General features: G+C 51.4%; 1 protein-coding gene across 1 annotated transcript; it reads right to left on the bottom strand.

Moving 5' to 3' along the window:
- Positions 1-196: 196 nt before the first annotated feature.
- On the bottom strand, positions 197-12,651 carry LOC108500230 (casein kinase II subunit alpha'-like). Its single transcript, XM_017820952.1, has 4 exons — positions 12,540-12,651; positions 12,193-12,304; positions 1,356-1,457; positions 197-605 (listed from the first exon to the last, which is right to left on the bottom strand). Exons 1-4 carry the CDS (start codon positions 12,641-12,643, stop codon positions 486-488), a joined length of 438 nt encoding a protein of 145 aa, XP_017676441.1. The 5' UTR covers positions 12,644-12,651; the 3' UTR covers positions 197-485.
- Between the last annotated feature and the right edge of the window lie 518 nt (positions 12,652-13,169).

The raw sequence follows: 13,169 nt of genomic DNA, 5'->3' as shown, positions 1-13,169 counted from the left end.
GGAGCTCCCCAGAAATCAGAAGAGCCAGGGAATATCCTGCAGCCTCAGGCAAGCAAAAGAGCTCTTAAGATGTATTCGAGAATGCTCAGTACCCTGCTAGTGAGAATGCTCACTACCCTCAGAGGCCCACTGGCAGTGGGAATGTGTTTTCCAGTCTCTGCCACCCCAAAGTCCCCAGGTCTGAAGGATTCCAGAAAAAAATTGGTGTCACCTGCTCCATCAACTGCACTGCTGTAAGCAGAGCACCACAGCACAGGGATTAACTTGGGCTGAATATATAACACAGCAGTGATTACTAAATTGAGAGGGGAGTAAGAATATCTAACCTGTTGAACTTACTCCTCAGAGCTGGGAGAAGATGCAGCACACAAACTTTTTATTCCTTTCAATCTAGAGCCCAGTAACAGGTTTCTGATTTACATGGAGAAAACAAAGTGAAGCTGACATAGGTGAAAACTCCAAACTCTCCCCACAGCTCTTGAGGGTTATCTGGCAATCACAGCACTCTTAACAGAAATGGGAAGCCTCCCTCCTCCACACTCAAGCAAACTCACCTTAAAATCTGTGTTATTGATGTACTCAAACACCAGAGCAGGGGTCTTTGACTGCAAGGGAAAGAGAGTCATGGTTTAAAACACCCACTTGACCTTTCTTTGCTGCAAGAGACCTTAAAAAGCCTTTGCTTCCTGCCCAACCCTCACTAGGGAGAGCAGGGCAGCAGCAAGACAGGGAGAGAAGCACAGCCCTGCTCCTGTAAAAGGTGGAGGCAGCTCTGCTTATACCCCACACGCCAAGCACCACCTCAGCATTGTGGCCAGTGCTGCTGATCCCCACGCCAAGGGGCAGGGACAGCACTGGGCAAGGCAGAATGTGTCACCAGGAGCTAAGCCCTCACAGCCTTCCTTGCAGGAGGAAGGTCAGCCAGGACTGCCGATGCTAGAGCAGCATCACTTCCTCTCATGGCTGCCAGCAGGATGGGAGTCACAGACCTCAGCCAGCTGCTCGTCACAGAAAACTTCCTGGGAATGGGTCAATTGTGGCAGTGCAGACCAGTGACATGATTGCTGGTCACTGGGTAGGACAGCAACCAGAAGGATCAAAGTGCTTCATTTCCAGTTGCCCTGGCTGGTACTTAGGCTCCAGATGCCAGACAAAAGCTAGAAGGCTACAGGCTCTACTTTCTTATAGGGCTTCAAAAGATTTCCCCCCATCAGCCATGAGAACTCACAGAAGACAGAGAAGGGGCCTTAAAGAGTCTGGGGAACATGGAAAGGAACAGGAACCCATCCAAACCTGTCCCATGCCTGCAGCCAGAGGAAGGGCAATCCCACCACACACGACACACGGGCACCTACCACTGGATCCTTGACAGTGTCAATCAGATTAATGATGTTGGTGCCACCACGTAGATTCTCCAGAATCTTAACCTCGCGTTTTATCTTCTTTTTCTTCACTGGCTTAAATAGACAAAAGAAATTAGAAGTGAGAGTCCTTTCAGAAATGAACACTGATTTCTGCCACCGATTTGGACTGGAACACATCACCTCCCCTCTTCTCTCTGCTCCCACCCTCACAAAAGAAAATTTTTAGCTCCAAAAAGGAGACAGACACCTTGCATGAACTAGAATTTCCCTCTCATTCATGAAACCTTTCCCCTCACCAGGGGAAATCAAACTACTCCAGACCAACATAACTGTGACTCCAGTGGTTAAAAGCACCTTGGACTGCTATGTGGTAACCTCAGCACACTGATTCTATGTTGTGCATTCAGAGCCACAGGATGAGCATGGTGGACCTATTTCTGCTTTTGCTTACCAGCACAAACCAGTTTTTTACTCCTTAATCCCAACCTGTTTTACCAACGAGTACTTTAATCCCACGAAACAATGACCTGAGAGTCTCCAACACCAAGATTTCTAGTAAGCTCAAACACTGCTATGCCTGTGTGCACGTGTAGTTCACTATCATGCCGACTGCACAGCCCCAACTGCACTGCATGCCACTGCATCCATACACCATGATTGGTTTTAAAGCCTACAGACATTTTAAACAGTTTTGACTCCTCCTCTAATCTGTGCAGTCTCAGAAGCTCTCTTTGCAAAGTAAGCTTTTCTCTGGACATCACCCTGTGCAGAGTGACAAAGAACAGCTGCTCCCAAGGCAGGGAGCTTGGGTTGGATATTACACTCTGCTGATCCAGCGGTTCACTTTAATGCAAATAATTGTTTCTGTAACTCATCCACTCCCAGGACAACTCTAGTTCTGTCCTTGCTGGAAAAGAAAGGCAGCTTAGAGGAGATAAGAGGTGAGACTTTCTTAATGACTCTAGTGACCAGTGTGAGCACCACTGGCTGCGAGTCACCAAGTCTAGCAGTCCTTCCTTGCAGAGCTGGAACATCCCCTCCTGCCCCACAGCAGCACTGGAGAGAGCTGCAGAGACATCCTGGAGGGACTGGTAGAGCCCTGTCTCTGAGGTTTGCCGATGAAAACACTTTTCTCTAGGCATTTAGCTTTCTAAAACATTCACCATCCAGCACAGAGCCTGGTGTGTGAGGAGGGGTGTAATGCAGAATGGCAAAGGTATGAGGCACCTTACCAAAGTGATACACATTAGCAGATGTCTGCGTGAAGGACAAGGAGCCACAGGAGCTCAACAGCTCAAACTCACCACCTCGCCTCTGCTGCAGCCTCCCACTTCAGGGTGCCGATGGGGCAACTCATACTCCCCATACAGGCATATCCAAGGCAATCCCTGTTTCAGACCCCTCACAGGAATGTAGGAGCAGACAGGAGAAGGAACAGAAGGTTTTATATAGTGGGAAAATATGGCATTTATGTAAGTGATAAAATATGCTGTCTTTCAAGGCTCTTCAGGTGGCTGGAACCTTCAGATTTGAATCCTGTCCTTCTCCACTTGCAAGTTAAAAGGCAGCAGCTAGACTTTCAAGCCAAAAGATGAGAATCTCAGCCCGAAGCAAAGTGCCAAAAATAACACCGATGCCGGCACAGGGAGCATCAGCACCTCATAAAGCCACTGTGGAAAATGGCAGCAAGGCCACAGCAGCTGCCAGCCAGAGCTGCAGTGATGTGGGGCAGAGCTCGTCGGGGAGAGGGCAACCAACAGCCCCGGGGCAGCACCCAGACACAGCTGGAGCTGGTGGGAGCTTGGAAAGACAAGGAGAACCAGCCAGAGCAGGGGGATGTAGACCAGCAGAAGTGAGGGCTGTATCTTTGAACCCCAGAGGAAGATGTTTCACCAGGGACTGATTTCATTTATGTCAGCATGGGGATGGACACCACCCTTGCGTCACCCACATGCACAGAGCTTACCAGAAGGCCAAGATGGAATTAGAGGACGTAATTTGGTTACTCTGCTTGTCCACTGAGGCAAATGCACACACAAGCTGTTTTCCAAGGAACTTCAAAGAGGAAGCTGAGGTACTGCCATCCCAAAGGCACTCACTGAATCACAAAATCACCACAGACATGCATCACAGCCTCTCTGCTGCAACACTTGCACCTGATCAGGAGCTGAAACAGTGCCTGAACACAGCCAAGAGGACCCAAAGCCCACTTTGAAATACCCTTTTCTTTGTATTGTAGTCATTTCAAGGGCCTTTTGCATCAGTTACGTAGGGAAGGATATCCCTCTGAGATTTCCCTTTCTCCTTCTGTAGTAACTACTGTTCCCACAGGGGCAGAAGTTGTTGCCTTCCAGTTGTTTCCACGTTTCCACATTTTTCAGGATGGGAAAATGATGCTCTGTATTATCTCTATCAGAAATCTGGCCCTACCCACCACACACTTATTAAAAGACAAGAGCGGACAGAATCAGTGACTTTTGGAAAAAAAGGAGAGAAGAAAGTTGGTCTTTTTTTAATGAAATGCCTGCAGATAATTGCCAACAGCATCATCTCTGACATCACTGATGGAAGATACTGCAGCAAACACTGTCTCAGCAAGAGGGAGAGTTAAAAGCCACTCGCTGTTTGCACTTTTTCTTGCTAAGCTGCAGCAGTGCAGAGCCCAGGCCAGGTTGTCCACACATGACCACACCATCTCCACATCAGCTGTGAGCCAGGACAGGGCCTGAGAGGCCTCAGGGCTGTAATCAGTACATCATCAGAGTGCTCTCCCCATGCACAGCCAGCACTCAGAACGGGGTTTTCCACCACTAGGAAAACAGGGATGAAACAAGGAGAAATGCCACGGGCTGAAGTAATGTCATTTTAGACAAAAAATTACTGCCTAGAAGTGTCCTCAGAGAGAGATGAAGGGGAACAGAGCATTTCCCCGTTTCAGATTTGCAGGAGAAAACAGGTGGAAAAACCGCTGGCCTCCTCCTCCTCACTCCACAGAGCTTTCACTGTGTCCTGCCCACATGTCCCACGCCATTGCTCCAGTCACAACCGCAAATGCTGCCGGCCAGCCAAGGACACATCACTGGGGCCCAGTTTCTGCCCAGTAACCAACTGCAAGTCCAAGTAACTGCTTCCAAGCCCAAGGTCTTGTGTCTGGCATGTCAAGCACCTCGGTGCAAACCACTCCAGCACACGGCACACTGGAGGGAACCATTCAAACCAGACAAACTCTGTTGACTTTGCTCCTGTCCCAGACTCTGGTACTGCTGAAACCACAGGCAAACAGCAGCATATCAGCCATGCACTGGGATTAAGTCTGGGTTGCTACAACTGTCTCTCACAGTCACCCGATCTGTCTCTCCAAGGATGTTGACTCCAAACACCCATGGATTAAATGTGAACTGAAGCTATTATGGCCTCCAACCATCTGCCTCTCCCAGCAGGGATAGCTTCTAAAACACCGACCCTTGCAGCCAGAGTATTTTTAACCGTACTCATTTAAGGCTGTTCTGTTAAACCAGGCTATGAACAGCAGCATTTCAGGTTGTTTCCTACACAGGCCAATCCTCCTGCCCTGGCAGGGGGATTTCCAGCAGAGGAAGGGAGCAGCCACCTCGACAAAATGAACTGCCCTTAAGTTTGATCCGAGTTTGCAAGGCAATGTTTTATACAGGTGCAGACTCCAACTCCACCTGTTCCCACACCAGAGGCATTTCAAGCTTTCCTCCATGTTGGGATTCTCCAGTGACCAGTATGAGTCAAACCCTTTCCCTCTGAAATGGGCTCCAACACAGTCTCTCTGCTCTATGCAAACACCTATTTCCACAAAATCTGTAGAAACTTGACAGCTTGGAGACTTCTGTCGCATTTGGTTGAAATTGGCCAACCAGTGCAAAAACTACTGGGGGAAGGAGGGGGAGAAAGGCTGACAGACAGCAGGATTGCATAAGGCTGGTTTCCATAGGAAACCAGGCTAAAAGACATGTCTCAGTTTAACCGTGTCTACACTGGGAGGGGTTTAATTACTTCTACTGCAGCAGTACCCTTAGAACAACATTACTGTCTAGCACAAGCCAGTTTTCCAGATTCCCAGGAAACCGCTCCTTCCTCAGGCAAACTGGAAGTGAGGTGGCTGTAGATGGTGGAGACAAAACATGCAGTTCATGGCTGTCCACTACACTGAGTTCCCAGAGAAGAGGAACAAGGTGACCTCCAGCCACAAGAGGATGGTCTCTGCTGGACCCAGCAGCTCTCACTCGACTGTCCCCAGCCACCTACCCTTTGCTGCAGGTTTCCCACCCTATCAGACAAATGGATCCCATAAGGTTGCTTCAATCCACTTGAAAGTCAGGCAGAAGAGGCAGAGACAGCAATGCAATGCCATCCCTCTGCAGAGGTGAGAAATGGCACAGGATAAGCTTTGCAGTCAGGAAGATGCAGAAGAAAACACCTCTGTGACCAAGAGAAGAGATCCTGGGTCATTTTCCATGAGATCACGTAAGCTTGTAAGCAGGGAAGGAGTCCAGCTGCAGCAAACACCAGCTGGGAGAATTAACATTGTTTGCTAAAATAAACCTTTAAATACAAGGCTGCAGCCATCACTTCCTGTCTTGAAAAAATAAATGGTTGCCTGGTTAATCATCTTTTTTGCCTGGTTTCTAAAGCAAAGGGAGCACACACTCTTCTGTCAGGTGCTTCAGTTCCAGCCTTCCCCAACAACCTGGGGGTCCATTGCTTGAATTCAAGCAAAGAGAGAAATTAGATTTGTTATCCAAAGTTCTCTGCGCATTTTCACACTGTGAAAAGAAAGCAGTGACCAGGAAGGCATGTGAAATACCAGCTAAGTCCAAAGCATAAAAATCATTTTCCATTAGCCTAAAGCAGGCAGGCCAGCAGGGCACACACACTGCCTGCTGAGGAGCACACGTGCTGCTCTGAGGAAGTCCCAGAAGGTGCTGGGTTTTGCCCAGCAGGTGCTCTGAAATGGAACTGGGGTTAGCGCAGCAGGGAAGAAGGTTTAGCAGTCAAAAGATACAAACCCATGAGAAACTGAAGTGATGTATTCCATCACCCCACAAAGATCCATTCTTTGCTCACCAAACCTGAATAGCCTGGAAATACCATGAAGCTTCCAGCGAACAAGCAGGGAAATCTGAACACACAATGTCCAGGACCAGCAAAAGGCTTAAGCAGCATCCCTCTGACAGGCTTTAAACATTTAAAAGCTGGCACTAGAAGCTCATTTGTCTCTAGCATTATCAAAAGAATCACAATAATCGGCCTATAAAGCCCGACGCCAATTGCTCAATAGGAAAATTGGCTTCAGAGCAGCTCTGCTTATTTTGCCAGACATCAGCTGGGAAACCAAATAATAGTCTTCAACAGAGCTACAAAATCAAGGAGCCCACTCGTGTTAATATTCTGTTGGTTGTTTGCATCTTACCACTTCCAGTGCGGGAATTCAAACTTTCACGTACCCTGAAACTCCTAAAGTACTTTTGCTTTTTTAGTTATATAAAATATACTTAAGCTTGGTAGAATATCCCAGCACATGTTACAAGGGCAGTTTCTTTCCTTCAGAATGCCTTTCCTTCCAACATGGCAGTCCCCAAACTGCCCTCCTGGGGCTTCAGGGCTGCTTCTACATCAAGACTTCTGCAGCCAACTAAAAGGGAGGTGCATGAGGACCAAGCCCTGATCCCCACCACCACCATTACGTGGGACGAGAATCATTCCTTCAGCCTCTGCCCCAGGCCCCTGTGAACAGACACAGTGCTGTATCTCACCCTTCTTCACACAGGAGCAGCAGCTTTGCAGCTCATCAGCTCCTTGGTGCTACACCACCACCACCAGAGTTACCAGCTGCACCTCCAGGCCTCTGCGAGACACCCAGCACTGTCCCAGTTGGTCTCAGCTCAAACAAGGCTGCCAAGCTCAGTGTGGGCAACTGGTGTTTAAAAGAGAAGAGCTGTGTACCCGGCTCTCTTGCAAAAGGGCTCATTTCAAGACTGCCAGAGGAGGAAGTGGGCCAGGGGGAGCTGATACAGTGCATGCAAACACAGGAGGAGCAAGAGACACAGAGCTACCAAGAGGAGACATTGAACGGCTTTGGTGGAAGGTCACCGATCCAGTCAAAAGCTCCAGCCTGAGGGACCAACATCATCCAATCCTATTTCCCTGTGCAATCCCTTTTGCACACCACCAGAGGAGTCATTTCAGCCCTCATCTAGAACATACTGATGTATGTGGGCTCTGAGCTTTTAGAGACAGAAGAAAGTTCACCAGAGCCACAGGGCTACCTCCCCCAACTGGTTCTCTAGCTACTAGAGATAATCTGAGTTCAACACTGGAAGGACCTTCCAGCAGTGCCTGGTATGAGCAGCAGCTCTGGAGGGTTCACACAGCCCAAATGGGGCAACAAGGGAAAAACAAAGCCAAACAAACAAGAATGCACTTGTGAAACCACGTACATGGTTGAAAGTTCCAGTGCATGGACTCAGCACAGAGGGACAAAAGCCACCAAAGGAGAAAGGGGCTATTTCATCACTGTGGCATAACCTCCATTTCATTGGTCCCTCTCCTTGTAGCACCATTCTTCCCCTACCTCCACCCACGTGTTGTGCCTATGCAAAGAGCAACCACACAAGGAGATAAAACAGCCTCTTTCTGATGGGTTTAATCCTTTGCAGGCGAGTGTACATGGACACATGGGTGCATCAGGAAAGCAGGAGGACTCCTGACTCCTGTACAGACCTGCCAACATGGATGCTGTAATCTCCACCCTGAGCAGACACCAGGATGGAACAGGAGACTGGGCTGTGAAGGACACGGTGGTACAGCCAACACTCACCAACAGCCCTAACTCCAGGTAACTCTAACAGCACTGTTCTCACTACAAAATATCACCCACAACAGCTACAAGAAATTTGGAAAGTTAACCTTTGGCTTTTAGAGTAGCAACAGTTCCCTCGGGAACACTGTTACCCCAGACCAGAGGATTCACTTTCAAGGCACACTGGGATAAACTCTGGAGCTGCATTAGCAGAAAACCCAAATGAGAAGCTCATCAACGGGACAGCACAGACTGACCTCAGCAGTCCACCAAAAATCTGAATCTACGTTGTTAGATATGGAAGAGCAGAGCTGCACTTTAGATACCTGCATTGGACATAGACCATACATGACTCACTGGAAACAAGAATGTCTCAAACTTCCTTCGTACGTGCTGAGGAATGTCAGACCTCATCCTGGGAGTCAAACCTTAGCATCAAATTTAAGCAAGACATGACAGCGCGTACAGGACATGTTCACACAGTCCCCCTTCCCGGCATGTCCTGCCCCGAAGCAGGCAGGAAGCATGTCCACAGCTGTACTGATGCCAGCCAGATCAAAAAGCCCACAGGAGCCTCCAACACCAGTGAGGCACTGTGGGAGCAGAGCTGCTGGCTAACTCCAGGCCCTCCTACCCATGAGGGGTAGGAAGGTCAGTACAGTGCACAGTACCCCCACTTCAGCCCCGAGATTTTTTTTTCCTGAATCTTTGCTCCCTGAACAGGTTGAAAAGGAGGGGAGTTGCCCTCCACCTCACTTCTCAAGATAAAAAGCTTTTTGGTAGGAGGTGTCTGAGTGGCAAACCAGGCTTCTGCCCCACTGCTTTGCCTACGCCATCCTACACAGGGCATCCTGATGTCCTGCTGCAGCGGAGTGAGAAGCAACATGCTTGTTTTGCCTTTTAAAAAAGAGCTGCAGAGTTTTCCCAGAAAAAGTAACATTAAGAGTATCATATCTGTAAAGAAAAGCACTTGACCCAGGAAATGGTAATGTCATTGTTATCTGCATGTTCTTAATTCTCCTCCTTTGCTGACACACATTATGACCACAACTAGCAACATACCATTTTCCCGTAGGATTGGGCCTGGTCCTGCACTTGGGGTAGCAGAACTGAAAGGACATGCTGGGTACTGGCCAGGGAAATGGGGCACCTTGTTTTATGCAAGCCCAAAAGGCCTGGGGCACTGTGGTACCAATCAGAGTCATCAGCTCCCTGGCCTTGTCCAGTGCTAAAGTCTTCATGAGGCACTCGCAAACAAGGTGAGTGGCTGCTGGAAACGGAAGATCTGTTATCTGCCCCTTCATGCAGCGCTAAACCAGGACCTGTGCTCTAGTCTCAGCTTTGTTTAGGCTGAGGGACTTGCCCAAAGTCACACAGGAAATCTCTGTGGCTCAGTTCTGCATCAGACAAAGGGTGATAAAATTTCCTGACCTCTGTGGAGGAGGGTACAAGATGTTCAGGTAGCACAACACCAAAGTAGGGAAAGAAAAGGCAGAGGCAGAAGAAGTACTTGCTCTGTGCTAGCTTGAGCTCAGTAAGGACAAGATGCTTCAAAGAGCAAGGCTGGGAAGAGACATCAGTCACTTCCCACGAGGCAGAGATATTAAAACAGTGACTCTTGCTAAAATTCACTCTAACACATAACATAAACTGTCCTCTCAAAAAAACTTAAAGAGAAAGAAGCAACTGTGCTAAACAGCCACATCCATCGCCCAGCAGCAGTATTCCCCTTTGTCCCATCCCTGCAGCCATACGAAATCCTCAACATTTCTAGTTGCATTTCCCACCTCACAGGATCTGAATTCCTCCTGAATTTGGAGGAACAGAGACACCTAACCTCTTTGCTAAGGCTCCACTGTAGATACATGCAATTACATTTGCAATTAAGTTTGAGTCTAGTTACAGGAAACCAGAGGCAATTTCCACAGATCAGAGTGATGTTATTGCCACACTTCACAGGTTTTCATAACATACACAACGTGGTATTCTGAAACTCACTTTTCACTGACCCACTTTCCACTGAGAAGAAAGTTCATCTTTATTTATCTGGACCTTCTGCTTTTCCTTGCTCGCTCCCAGGAATGCTGTCTGCATGTTAATGTAAGTGGGGAGAGCCAGGGGAACCAGTGGCAACACCATCCGCTTCAAATCTGGGACAAACCAGTCTCCTGCTTGCAGGGCATTAAGGCAACACATTCAGGCCCCAAGGAGAAGGAGCACCCAGCTGCCCTCAGATGACTCTTGCCAGCTGACTCACCGTCCAGAGCTGACAGGCTCCCTAGACGTGACAGAGTTCGGCTGCCACAGGGAGAGGAGCATCGCTCCAGGGGAGGCTCTCTGGGCCGGGAAGAGGCAAGGAGCAAGATTTCTGATGACTTTCCCTGCAATCTCTTCTCAGCCTCCTGGTGCCTTTCTATGCAGGACAAGACCTGGGATCTCAATAAACCACAGCAGTCCTGAAGAGGCCATCAAGGGCTCCAGAGCAGCGTGCACAAGTGCACAGTTTCCCCAGTCCAGCCACAAGCCATCTTGCCATGAACGCCAGCTCTGCGCTGGCTACCTGTGCCTAGTGTCTCACTGCAGAAACTCCTGCCTGCACCTACTTAAAAAAAGACAAAAGCTCAAACCACATAAAGCATCTAAAGGAGGGGGAGGCCCAAAGAGCATGCCAGAGGAACTTGGCTTGGCAAGGGCACGTGAGCTTCCCCACTCTGCCCTGACGTCAGGCTCAGCCACACAGTCTCTCCCAAACAGCTCACCTGGCCACCTCCTTGCCCACAGCCAAAGTCAGGGTGTGTGTGCCTCCTCCCAGAGACAGATGGAAGATCATACCTTTCCCAGGAGCGCTGGCTGGACAAACCATGACAAGTTCTCTGGGAAGCTAGGGCAGATCCCAAGGAAGCAGGCACAGTGAGTGAGTGGGGATGTCAGCAGAGACTGCCAGACACACTATCCGAGCGGATCTAGCAAATGCCTTAAGGCTACAGCCCTGCAGAGACACATGTCCTAGGGAGCTGCTTTTCTTAGTGGTTGCAAGGGCACGCTGAGCTCAGACCCCCCTGCACACTGGGGATGAACGGGTGCCCAAATTCTTAGAACACCCAGGGTCAGAGACCGGTTCCCACGTGCTCCTGGGGAACAAGTGACAAGTGTGGCTGGTCCAACAAGTGACAGCCACAAGTGTCAGCCAAGCCAGAACCAAATGTACTTCAATTCTAACCTTTCATTTCTCTCCCCTGCCTACTCCCAGATCATCAGCACAGGGTGCTGCTCAGTTACCACAGCTTGCTGTGAGCCTGTTGCTTCAGTGTCAAACACAGTAAGCCATGCTCTGCACTCAGCCATCCCAAACTACAACCTACCACTGCTGCACGAAGGTCCCCATGGCCCGACCCCACCAAGGCTAACACCCCAGCACACGGGTCACTGTCGCTGACACATTTTGGATGGGCTCCTTGAGTCTGCTCAAGTTTCCATAGTTTTTATGGTCTGACTGTGGTGAAGTTCTTTCCTATGTTAGATCCTCTAAAAAGGACTGAATATAAAATTTTGCTTTTTTGGCTGCTGAGCATCCCGCAGCCTGGCTCTGGAAAGGCCACATGCCAGCTGTCTGGAGGTTAACAGAAGGATTCCCCCCTCTGGGCTTTGCATTCCTGTTGACATGGCAGTCCCTGGGCTGTTTTAGACAGGCATTGCCAGATCCGATTTGCCAAGCACATGCAACGCTGTTCAAATGTCAGGACTCGTAGCTCTCCCCCTCCAGAGGAGCTCCCAGCCCAGAGCTATGCTGGACAAGGAGGGGTGGAGACATCAAAATATTGCTACAGCACGCAGGACACCAAATCCATTTCCAAACCCACCGTCCCAGTGCCCTTAACAAGCAAACACAAGTTTTGCGATGAAAGAGGAGATCCAACAGCCCTTTGGCCCTGCCAACCCAGCCCTCTACCCCTCGCTCCCAGCCACCACGAGTTCGCACACCATCAACGGGACACTCACCTTGAGGATCTTCACGACGACCCTCTCGTTGTTGGTGATGTTGATGGCCTCAAAGACCTCGCTGTACTTCCCTCGGCCGAGCTTTCGGACCAGCTGGTAGTCGTCCTGATTGCTGCGGGCACCAAGAGGAGAGGGGCGGTGGGGGCGTGTGGGTATAACCAACAGGGCAGGGGCCGGGGGAAGGGGGGTATTCCTCTCCCAGCCTCCCCCTCCGCCGCCCGCAGCCCCCGGGAACCGCCCAGCGCGGGAGCGGGGGGTCAGGGAACCCTCCCCGCGGGCCGAGGCCCTTCCCCAGGAGGGCGCGGGGAGCCGGGGGAGGGAGGGCGGATCCCCGCGCGGCGCTTTACCCCCAGCTCGGGACGTGCGACTCGTAGTCCCAGTACTCGCGGCTCCTCAGGCTGTTCACCTCCGCGTACACCCGCGCCCGGCTGCCGGCGGCCGGGCCGGGCATGGCGGCGCCGGGCGGCGGCTGCAGGAGGAGGAGGAGGAGGGCGCGGGGCCGGCGCGGGAGGCCGGCGAGGCGGGGCGCGGCGCGCAGGAGGGCGGCGGCGGCGGGCGGCGGCAGGGCCAGGCCGGAGCGGGGCCGGGGCGGGGCGGGGCCGGCCCGGGGGCGGCGGGCACGGGGCCCGCGGAGGTGCCGAGGCCCGGGCCCGGTGCCGGCGGCGGCTGCAGGCGGGGCCGCCCCGAGCGCCGCGCAGCCAACCCGGAAACGGCGCCGCCGCCACCGCGCCCGCACAGCGCCGCGCGGCGCCCCCCGGCGGCGCGGAGGACCGGCCACCTCCTCTCCCTCCGCCCGTGGCACCCGCCGCTCAGCCGCGGGGTCCCGCCACACGAGCACCCCTTGTCCCCTGTCACTTGTCTCCTGTCACAGCGCTGGCACACCCTGGGGCCCCGCCTCAGCCGTGTTACCCGCCACAGCCTTCTCCTGTCCCCACCACGGCAGCCTGTCACACCCCCCGCCACAGCCTGACACGCTC

This window comes from Lepidothrix coronata, unplaced genomic scaffold (assembly GCF_001604755.1).
Source record: "Lepidothrix coronata isolate B3197 unplaced genomic scaffold, Lepidothrix_coronata-1.0 Scaffold87, whole genome shotgun sequence".
NCBI lineage: Eukaryota > Metazoa > Chordata > Aves > Passeriformes > Pipridae > Lepidothrix > Lepidothrix coronata.
This window is presented reverse-complemented; position numbering and strand designations above follow the sequence as displayed.

Coding starts and splice junctions, on each gene's coding strand:
- LOC108500230 (XM_017820952.1), bottom strand. CDS start 12,643: ATGCCCGGCCCGGCCGCCGGCAGCCGGGCGCGGGTGTACGCGGAGGTG. Junction 1,458..12,192: donor TCGTCGTGAAGATCCTCAAG/GTGAGTGTCCCG, acceptor TGTCTATTTAAG/CCAGTGAAGAAAAAGAAGAT. Junction 606..1,355: donor ACACTGTCAAGGATCCAGTG/GTAGGTGCCCGT, acceptor TTTCCCTTGCAG/TCAAAGACCCCTGCTCTGGT.